Source organism: Delphinapterus leucas, chromosome 6 (assembly GCF_059928025.1).
Source record: "Delphinapterus leucas isolate spDelLeu-1000000601 "Yukka" chromosome 6, BTC_Dleu_Yukka2, whole genome shotgun sequence".
Classification (NCBI taxonomy): domain Eukaryota; kingdom Metazoa; phylum Chordata; class Mammalia; order Artiodactyla; family Monodontidae; genus Delphinapterus; species Delphinapterus leucas.
The window spans coordinates 23,789,647-23,800,625 of record NC_143134.1 but is presented as its reverse complement, the minus strand read 5'-3'; the positions used below and the strand labels follow the sequence as shown (position 1 = coordinate 23,800,625).

At 36.7% G+C, this 10,979-nt stretch overlaps 1 protein-coding gene across 2 annotated transcripts in view; it reads left to right on the top strand.

The window, feature by feature from the left end:
• Positions 1–4,203: 4,203 nt before the first annotated feature.
• XPO7 (exportin 7) overlaps positions 4,204–10,979 on the top strand; it is a 39,452-nt gene continuing 32,676 nt past the window's right edge. For both annotated transcript variants that reach the window (XM_089912891.1, XM_089912890.1), the window contains exons 1-5: positions 4,204–5,333; positions 5,866–6,012; positions 7,733–7,826; positions 8,365–8,531; positions 9,564–9,656. In XM_089912891.1, the coding sequence (XP_089769017.1) occupies positions 5,313–5,333; positions 5,866–6,012; positions 7,733–7,826; positions 8,365–8,531; positions 9,564–9,656 (522 nt within the window). In that variant the 5' untranslated portion in view covers positions 4,204–5,312. The remainder of the gene's footprint in view (positions 5,334–5,865; positions 6,013–7,732; positions 7,827–8,364; positions 8,532–9,563; positions 9,657–10,979) is intronic.

The window sequence follows — 10,979 nt, the reverse complement described above, 5'->3', positions numbered from 1 at the left end:
TAAAACTAAAGCATTCTAAACCTAATGTGCAATTGTCAGTTATTGATGAACTTCTTTTCCATTAGTATCAGAAAGAAATAGATGAGAGTAAATACCTGAAGAATTTGGGGAGAACTGTGTCATTCTTCCATCTTTTTTAAAAACGTATTGAAGTATAACATACTTATAGAAAAATACACAAATTATAAATGTACACCTCAATGAATTTTCTCAAAACGGACGTGCCTCTGTAATCAGCACCCAAATTAAGGAATGACACATTTACCCGTATTGCTATTGATGGACATTTGGCTTTCACATTTGGGAACTATTACATGTAGTGCTGCCATGAACATTCCTATACGAGTGTTTTGGTAAACTTAGCATGTATCTCTGTTGGGTATATACATAGGAGTGGAATAGCTGGGTCATAGGGTATTTATATGTTTAGCTTTAATAGATCCTGCCAGTTTTCCAATGTGTTTGAACCAATTCCGACTCGACTGGCACTGTGTGACAGTTCCAGCATCCTAACCAGTGCTTGATGTTGGCCTTTTCATTTTAGTCATTCTAATGGATATCTCCTTGTGGTTTGGATTTACATTTCCTGATGATCATCGAGTTGAGCACCTTTCACTTATTGGCCCTTTGGATATTTTCTCGTAAAGTACAGATTCAGGTCTCCTGCACTGGCTTTGTAAACTTTTTTTTTTTAACTTTTTAAAAATAAATAGTCTGCCTATATAAATATTCTCATTCAAAAAATGAGAATATCCCCCCCCCCCGCATTGACTCCACTGCAGTTGTTAACATCTTAGAGATCTGCTGATATATGTATAAAACTAAAATGGATTTGGCCCACAAGATTGCCTTCTAGGTAACTTTATAAACAAGAAGAAACCTTGCGTGGAATGTTCTTTTCAGGCCATTTAAACTATCAGCATTTATTATTAGTAAGAAAGAACAAAATAAAAGTAGTAATAAATACAGACATAACTTTTTAAAACTTCAGCCATTAGAATATATTGCCTTTTTGGTTTCATGGATTTGTTTTATGAATTCTGATTGGAAACAATCAGCTGGTAATATTACTAATTAGAGGAGTTAATTTAGAAAAAGAAGGTAGCTTAAATTTTTCCTTTTAAAAAATATTTATCTGTATAATTGTTGGGGTTTTTTTCTGCTTACAAGTAATATCTGGTTGTGGTCAAAAATTTTAAAGTTATGGAAGTACATGACAGAAATTAAAAGTCTCCCATAACCTCAGTTCCCAGAGATAATTGTTGCTGTGTTTTCATCCAGATTTTCCTTTATGAATTTGCTAACATATATCACAAATAATATACTCTACATACTGTTTTCCCACTTGCTTTTTTTTTAGAGTATAGTTGATTTACACTGTTGTGTTAGTTTCTGCTATACAGCAAAGTGAATCAGCTATACATATACATATATCCACTCTTTTTTAGATTATTTTCCCATATCGGTCATTACAGAGTACTGAGTAGAGTTCCCTGTGCTATACAGTAGGTCCTTATTAGTTATCTATTTTATATATAATAGTGTGTATATGTCGATCCCAATCACTCACTTTTATCCCCTCTGCTTTCCCCCCTGGTAACCATAAGTTTGTTTTTTACATTTGTGACTGTATTTCTGTTTCGTAAATAAGTTCATTTGTACCATTTTTTTAGATTCCACATATAAGCGATATCATATATTTGTCTTTCTCTGCTACTTGCTTTTTTATACATATAAATTTTTTTTTAATTTATTTTTGGCTGTGTTGGGTCTTCGTTGCTGCACGCTGGCTTTCTCTAGTTGCGGCGAGCGGGGGCTACTCTTCATTGCGGTGCGCGGGCTTCTCATCGCGGTGGCTTCTCTTGTTGCGGACCATGGGTTCTAGGCGTGCAGGCTTCAGGAGTTGTGGCACGTGGGCTCAATAGTTGTGGCTCGCGGGCTCTCGAGTGCAGGCTCGGTAGTTGTGGCGCATGGGCTTTGTTGCTCTGCGGCATGTGGGATCTTCTGGGCCCAGGGCTCGAACCCGTGTCCCCTGCATTGACAGGCGGATGCTTAACCACTACACCCGCCACTTGCTTTTTTAACCTAACAGCAGTTGTTGTTACTGGATTTTTAGGAGTTTTGAAAAACATTATCTATGATAATTGGATATTCATTATTGACAATAGGAACGCCTTATTGAATAGATAAAAAATAAAATTTAATTAGTATATCAATTTTATTAGCCTTTTACACCTCTTAAATCATTCATTTTCTGGCAGGTTCAGTATGCATCTTTTAATTTACCCAACACAGTTTTTTTCCGAATACACAGAAAAATTCCAACTAAGGAAGATCTAAATTAATAGAGTTTATGAACAGGTTGGAAGTGGCTTGATTTTTCAGCAATTCTTTTTATATTTCAGGCATCCTAATCATGAAAATTCAGCTACCAAATTGATAATTCTGACTACATATTCTTCGTGAGAACTTCTCTGGGTTGAACCTGTACTTTTCACTTTGTAATAGGGTGGTGCTTCTGATCATTTCAGGTGGTTTGGGTGGCTGTCAGATCAAGGATGTACTTTGTAGAGAACCTAGTCATCCAAGGGTTATGCTTGTTTTCTAGTTCACTACTCAGCATTATTGGGAATGTCATCAAATCCTTCCTAAAAGCAAGTATCCTGGTGTCTGATTGGAAATCTCCAAGTGGATTTTTTTTTCCAAGCAGTGAGGCTAAAAGTGTATACTGTCGGGCTTTTTAAAGCAATATGTGACAAATTAAAATAAATTCCAAGGTATTCTGCTTTCTGGTGTAGTATAACATCTAATGCAGAAACAAAGTCTTCATTTTCCTGTAACGTACAGGCAACTCTCCAGATAAATCATTAAATTCTGAGGTCTGTAGTCTCAACTGGTTGCACCTTATATTGAAATGAGAATAATTGAGCTGCATTTTCTCTATCCAGGCTTAAAAAGCTCTATAAAATAACGTTGTTGCTAAATATTAAGGAAGATATATTCATTTAATACCTTCATGGTAACTATTGTTGGTGAAATCCAGGTGGTTTAGGTTTGGAGGTTTGACTATCTTGAGTTTCTTGTACTAAAGTAGTGCTTTGCTAGTTGAAGATCACTTTCCAGTTCTGTTAAGTATTTCACCCAGACATGCTTTTATGTTCCAGTGGGACCAGATGGACGTTTCTCTGTGGATTATCAATTTGGCAGCCTCAGGAATAGAAAATAGACATTCTTCTCTGGAGGCTCTTCTGTGACTGAACCGGCATCATGTAATAGATCTCCTTATTAAGAACTGGTTGAATGGAAGAAGGAACTGCGTCAAAGGGGAAACACGGTGGTGTGTTGGCTGCTAAATGTGAAATAACTAGTTTCAATGGCTAATCAAACATTGTAGGATAAATTGTTTTATTCTGGGTCCCCAAGAAAGGTGATTCAAAGTAATCTATTAGATTTGCTTTCGAAACATTAGGATCCAAGAGAACAGAAATGTAAATGTCTCATTCCCCTCTCCTTCAATGCGTAGTACTGGCAACCCAAATAAAATGACTTGGTTTTTAGATGTTTTCACTAATTGTTTGGGAAAACAAGATTGTTTCCCATTTGTTCTTCTGGAAACAAAGAAACAGAGCTTCGGTTCTTCCAGCTGTTTGTGTAAATGGTCAAATTACTCTTTTGTTTTTTAAACGGTCTTGTTTCCTAAGCTGAGAACTCATTAACAGACTTACCCTGCAGTATGTTTTTGTCTGCTAAATTAAAGCAAATCAAAACAAAGCAACAACCAAAAAGCCCACCATAACCTGCATGCAGTTCTTTAGCAGTAAGGAGCTGCCAGTGACAGGTGTTTAGCCATCGTCTTGTGAACGACTTTGTTGTAGTAAACGAAAACAAGCGTTGCGCTGGGGGAGCTACCGGAACTGACTGACCAGACGTCAAGGAGAGTCTATACCTTAAGCAGTCGGGCTGTTTAGGGAGCGTCTGTTGAGGATATTGGGGAGCTCGCAGCGCGTGGTAGCTGTGGCGGTTAGGAGGCTGCTGCTGCTTCCTGACACCTAATAGCAGACTGCATAGCTATCCTTCAGTTTCAGTTAGGGTATCTCTCTATCGATGTCTTCTGTGTTACCTATTTTGAAAATAATTTGTCCCCTTTTAAATTAGTCATTTCATGGGGGCGGGGAGGGGGGAACCAGCCTGCTGGGTTGAAACAAAAACGTTGTGAAAGAGATTTAATCCCTTGCTTAGGAATGTGGGGATTTATAATTAAACTGATTCATTGGATGTTTGGCCAGTACTGGCAGGCGTAACACTGACTTTCACATGTGTTTTATGGAATAAATGTAGTTAATTAGCCTTATTCTGTATTCCTTGTATTTATATGCTATATGAAAAAAATCAGCTATTGCTTATAGAACTTTGATTACTTGAGATCTGGCTTTGCAAGTACAGTTTTCTCTGTGCTTTTGAATTGAGGAGGGTATTAAGGGGGACCTCTGGAAGTCAGAGAGGAACAGATTAAACAGGAGCCTAATCAGAGTCCCAAGATGTTCTGAAGGGTGGTTTGTTTATCTTGTTTTGGAGTGCAGGTGGTTGGTTTTTAGAGGGCTCCCTGAAGTGAGACTGGTGATCTTCGTGGGTCAGTATTTGTCTTTCTTGTTTTCTTTAGGTTAATGTTTGAAATTTATTAATCAGATTGAATAAAATAGGTATCCTGCCCTAAGGGCTTTACTGCTTAGTAGAAAAGCTGTGATTTATAAAGTCACAGCGTAATGAAATAAAGTGATAATGAAAAGCCTTGGGCAGACTGTGTAATGTATTTTAGGCTATTTACACAGGTTGGTTTGTCTAATTGTTCTTTTGTTGTTGTTGTTCTTGTCAGAATTGTCTTTTCTAATAGTAGGATCCATCAAACTATTTAAACCAGATCTTGCTCGCTACTGTAGAAAATAGGCTCAGAATTTCTTCGTAAAGTCCAAACTGGTCCTTTGAAAACTAGCAGATGTTTGCCCTTCTCTCCAGTCAGTGAAAGGCGACAGTTACATGAACCCTTACACATTCCTTTCCTCTTTGCTCTTGAACACATTAAGTGGAAGTGGATTTGCATCCCTTTGGGGTTTTGACCAAAGCACGTACCCACCTCCTTCCTGCCTCCCTGGAACTGGTTCAAGATTTGGAAAGAAGGGTTTGTTTGAGGGCGTTTCCCATGTCTTATCTCTGAGCACATTCTAGGGTTGAATTTATTTTGACCCTGCGTTTTAAATTTGGATCCAAAGCAAGAGTTTAAAGTGCAACAGAAGAGAGTCCGCTGAACTTTAGACATGAGAGATCCGGGGAGGAAGGTACGTACTTGCATTTGGAAGCTTTCTCATAGAGGTTGGCCATCTTTGTGCATACACATAATTGTAAACTGATAACTGCTAGGCCAAGGGAGAATACTTAAACCTATGTAAAGATCTGTGTGATGCTTACATTGTGTGTTTATGTGCTTAATTGTACAGTGATGACTCTGGAATTCATAATCTTGAAATTGATGGCGGAGCAAGTAAATTCTGAATTTTTATTTGAAAACCTTTCGGAAAAGCTTAGGATGGGTATTTGCAAGGAAAAAAATATGTCATTTGTGATTGATCTTTAAGGGAATGACTGAAAAAGTATCTAGATATTTTAGGCATTCTATCATTTTGTCTTCTAAAGCATCAAATAAAGAAGGCTATAAATGGTTATTATTAAAGGTCACCCAGATTCTCCTCCATGTTGAGAAGCAAGTCTCTCTTCATTGATTACTATTTATCTTTATCCAGTAATTTCGAGCACAGTACCTTGTATCTATAGTAGGCTCGACTGATTTCTTTTTTGACTGATCTTTTCCAGAGCCTGGCCCAACTAGAGAATCTGTGCAAACAGCTGTATGAAACAACAGATACAACCACTCGACTCCAGGCAGAGAAAGCCTTGGTTGAATTCACCAACAGCCCTGATTGCCTGAGCAAGTGCCAGCTACTCCTCGAAAGAGGAAGTGTACGTAAGATTTGAAAAATCCTAAAGGGTAACAGGTTTAGGAAAATATATTCTGGTTCTGAGTTTAGGGGTGGATTGGGATAACTTCTGTTCCTTGATTTTTCTAAGTACCTCTGCCTTCTTAATTTCACTTTTAAAACGCACCACACCTGCCAGGTTGGCAAAAAAGGCCTTACAGACTCATCAGGGAAAATCTCATTGAGGAGAAAAAAAAAAATGTCATTGAGCGTATATTTTTGTCCTGTAATTTTTCGTCTTGAATCAAATTTCTGGGACTCCTTTTCTGTTTTTTACACTTAAGTACCACTTCGTATCCTTTACAAAGAAGACAGGGCTGTATATAATTGACATTTCTTATCCACAAAGTTCATGTCACCTTGTAAGATCCCTAGTCTTCTCTGTTTTTCCTCCCCTGTACCACAGCTGCTTCTTGTCTTAGAAGTGTAGGGGAAGAAATTACCTCGACAATGAAAATTACAGAAAGTTACAGTTTTTAAAATGGAATTAGAACCTCTTCCAGCTTAAAAATGGCATGCAATGATCAATAATGCTCTTAATGAGACATGATTTGATTAAGTTAATATTTTTGGCAAGATGGAGGTCTTGGGAAGGGTAAGCATCCAACCAGGGTATCATGAAAGGGCATCAAGAGAGTTAGAATCCCAGCTAGACCGGGATCCAGCAGAGCAGACTAGAAGGAAATGTGAAAAGGAGGAAAGCAGTTAATTTGTTGAGAGTATAGAATTCTAGATGACTTCATTTTTGAATCTGGTTAGTAGTCACATGTCAAAGTCGCTTTTATAGATTTTTTCCATAAACTTAAGTTATTTTTATAACTGATGCGATGATGTAATGCGTATGGATAGCCTACTGTCTTAAGGACTTATAGTTTCATGGGAAATTATGTTTGACCCTTGATTAAATTATTTTGATGATTCTGAGTCTGTCCCTGTTATGTGACATTATATAATATAGCCACATGGGGGTATCTGAATTTGCACACGGCTCCTCCTTATACATTATGATCAGATAGAATACTCTGATTCTCCGTAAGGTTAAAATTCATTAAAATCCACACTTGAGAATGATAATGCTATTCCATTGCTTAGGGCATAGTTTTTTTTCTCATAAATAATTGTTATGAATTTACTACTAAAACCAGCATATACATTCCCCAAAGCTGTAGCTGATTGGTAGTTGTGCTGATGGGAAGATAGAATTGGGGAATTAACTACCCAGCATAATGTGGTGGTTCCTTCTAAAACTACTTCTTCTTGTCTTCTTTTTTTTTTTCCCCCCTCTTTCTAATGCCATACTATAGGAATATTATGAGGTGAAACTTTTTGAAACATCATTATAACAAGGCTGTTGGAGGGAGAAGATTGCTTGATTTAAATGAAAGAGATTTAGCTTCTTTTCTGAAAAGAGCCCCTCTAACTTCTGCCCCCTCAAAGTGATACAGATACCTGTATTAGATTCAGTTTGATCAGCCATTCACTTTATCCTGCCCTTTGTTCATGATTGAAATCAGCTTAATGAGCACATATGCTTTGTGGGGCTCATTCTTCCTTAGTATGTGACCCTTTAAAATCCTGAGGATTAAGTATAGCAAAACCGATTAATTTTCTTGAATTTGAGAACAGATCTCCAAGTTAAAAACTTTATGACTGACTAACTCAATAAAATTGAATTCTAAGTCCTTTCCCCCCTCTTTTCACAGTCATCTTACTCCCAGTTACTGGCAGCTACATGCCTTACAAAGCTTGTATCGCGCACAAATAACCCTCTACCATTGGAACAACGAATAGATATTCGTAAGTAGAGAGTTGTCTTTTTTCTCTTAAAGAAATTAGTTTAGTGATGTTCTAGTAATAGTTACATTTATGTTGCTTGTCTGATAATGTTCTGAAATTGCTAAGCATACAGAATATCTAGAATCCAGTTTCTTTCCGGAATTTGGGCTTAAAAGTGAAGAGGACCCAATATAATTGCTTCTAGATAAAGCCTGCATTATCCCTTCGGTTTTCAGAAGGTTTCTTTCATTCAGTCTTTACTGTCGCTAATAACTAAGAAAAACATTGTTAAGGATTTTGAATTCTGTGCAGACCATGCTATTTAACCATCGAGGGATAGATTCGAGGCTGCCTTACCTCAGATTCTTCATTGTGACACGTTGTATATTCTGAGTTGGAAAGCCTGTGAATCTTAAATTACAAGTCCCATTTCTCAGTAGTGTGAACAATTAGGGAAGTTTAGGGTAAATAGTTTAAATTTACCACTTCTTAGACATTTAAAGATGTACACCCCTCCCTGGCAGAGCCTTCTACGACGTAGATTACTTTTGTTTTATAGGGAACTATGTGCTCAACTACCTTGCCACTCGGCCAAAGTTGGCTACTTTCGTGACACAAGCACTTATTCAGTTATATGCCAGAATCACAAAACTGGGCTGGTTTGACTGTCAGAAGGATGACTATGTCTTCAGAAATGCAATCACAGATGTCACAAGGTTTTTACAGGTATGATTTATGTATTTCATGGAATAAAAATGGGTGAAGCAATATATGCTTACTTATATATTGATCTGTAAGTGGAATTACTTGGTATATATTCTTCTGTGTCTTTTTAACTCTTCCTGTGTCTCAGCTTTACACGTTTAGATGTCAGCACAAAACCTGCTTCATTCTTTCTAATGCTTACATACCATTCCAGTTTAAAATACCATAATTCATTTAACTCTTATAGGTGGGCATTTAGTTAGTATCTATATCTTGACTTAAACAAATACTTCAGTGAATATCCTACTGTGCATGTGTGTGTATATATATATATATATATATATATATATATATATCTTTTTATACTTTGAGTTGTGTGTTTATAGTGTGAATTCCCAGCCTTTGAATTATTCAATCAGAGGAATGTGTGTATTTTGGGTTTGCAAGGATATTTCCAAATTACCCTCAAAAAAAAGTTGTTCCCTGCACAATTAAAAGAATGCCTATTTCCCTGTACCTCCACCCTGTGACCTCAGCTTTTTTATTTTTCCAGTTTGGTAGGTAGAAAGAATTGGTAGCTCAGCATTTGAGTTACAAATGAGACAGAACAAATTTTCAAATGCTGATTTACGACTTATTTTTGTTTTTCTGTGAACTTCCTGTTTATATCTTACATACACTTTTTTATTGGGTTCTTTGCCCTTTTTTGTATACAGTCTCTTTGTAAATTATCTTACACTTTCATCATTTATCTTAAATGTGATTTGTTAGTTTCTCTTTCTGTGATATGTATGGTATGATACTTAAGGGTATTTTTTAAATACATAGGGTTTCAATTTTGATGAAGTCAGATTTAGCAGTCTTCTTTTATGGCAGGTTAGATTTTATGTCCTGCAAAGCAGCAGTTTTAAACTACAGTTTCTTGCTACATTGTCTAGGCAGTTTTAATAGCAGCACAGGACTCTGTTATTTCAAAAGTATGACTGCATTCCAAATGCTGAAATCAAGCTGCACAGGCCAACTCTTTCCGCCTTTTTTTTTTTTTTAAACCAGGATAGTGTTGAATACTGCATCATTGGTGTCACAATTTTATCTCAGCTAACCAATGAAATTAATCAAGTAAGTGCTACAGCCTTCCTCATTGAAGTAAGTGCCATATTTTTTCTTAGTATTGGTGTTTTCTGCTGTGTGTGGGATGATCTTTTTTGGCAGTTGTGTGCTTTTGCGGTAAGTGATTAATGCCCTTTTGAAACAAAATAGTTCCATTGGGTTTCCCTCTGTAAGTGCAGTCTACCTCACTCTTAATATCCAGATCCCCTTCTGTCTCCAGAATATTTTTTCCTCTCATCTCAGCTTTCCTCAGTGGTATTAACGTTCTTTGTTAGAGATGAGAGCAATGGTCCTAAGTCAGAACTTAGGAAACCAGCATCATTGGTGTGCCCCTTCTGCTGTATAAATTAATGTGTTTGTAAAGATTCAAAAATCAGTTCTCATGTGCTATTATTAAAGATTTTGCTGATAATCTTTTCAGAATGCACGAAACATTCTGCTAAATACCAGGTAATTGTTTTAAATAGTCATTGACGTCACAGATTACTACAGAGGAAACACCAGTGGCTTTCTCCTGCTCTGGCTATTATTTTTAGTCATTTACTTCTGTATCCAGCTAAAATGTTATAATTATTGAACAGGCCAGAATTAATATTAATTGTAACATCTCACCCTTCAGTTGTCAGCTATTAATTACATTGGCATCATTGTTGCTACTGCTCATATTTATGCAGACATTTCTATTAACCCTGAGAAATCTTAACTGTGAGTTGGTACTATTTTAAATGCACTAGCTTATAGTCTGTTAAAATCTGGAGTCCATATTGTGTTCTCTGTCACATGCAATCCCCATTGTGGTTGGTAATTATCGAAATAATGGCTCACGCTTTTGAGTGATTTCTATGTGACAGGCACTGTTGTAAGCACTTATATTAATTTTATTCTCACAATAGTCCTGTGAGATAGGGACTCTGGTTATCCCATTTCCTAGATGAGGAAACTGAGGCTCATAAAGGTTGAATAATTTGCCTATAGTGTCACAGTTACCTGGCAACAGTATATGAATTCAAACCCACATAGGCTTACTGCAGAGCCTGTGCTCTTAGCAACTAACTTATTATTTACCCACTATTACCCCTGTAGTAAGAGAGCATGCGTTAACTAAGTACAGAGATTGTGGGGTTAATGCTCTCCCCTTTGAAGCTTGGTTCCAGAAAATCCATCAGTGTTGGTATTTTTAAAATCTTCGAAATTTTGTCTTTTTTAAGAAAATAATAGAAATGTGTGTGACATACTTAAGATGTAATTATTCTCTGTATTATGATCAGTATAACAGATTATATATAGCATCTGATATATAATCTAGCATCACCTTTTTATCCAAGACATTTATGATAACACAGTGACACTGGAGCTAAA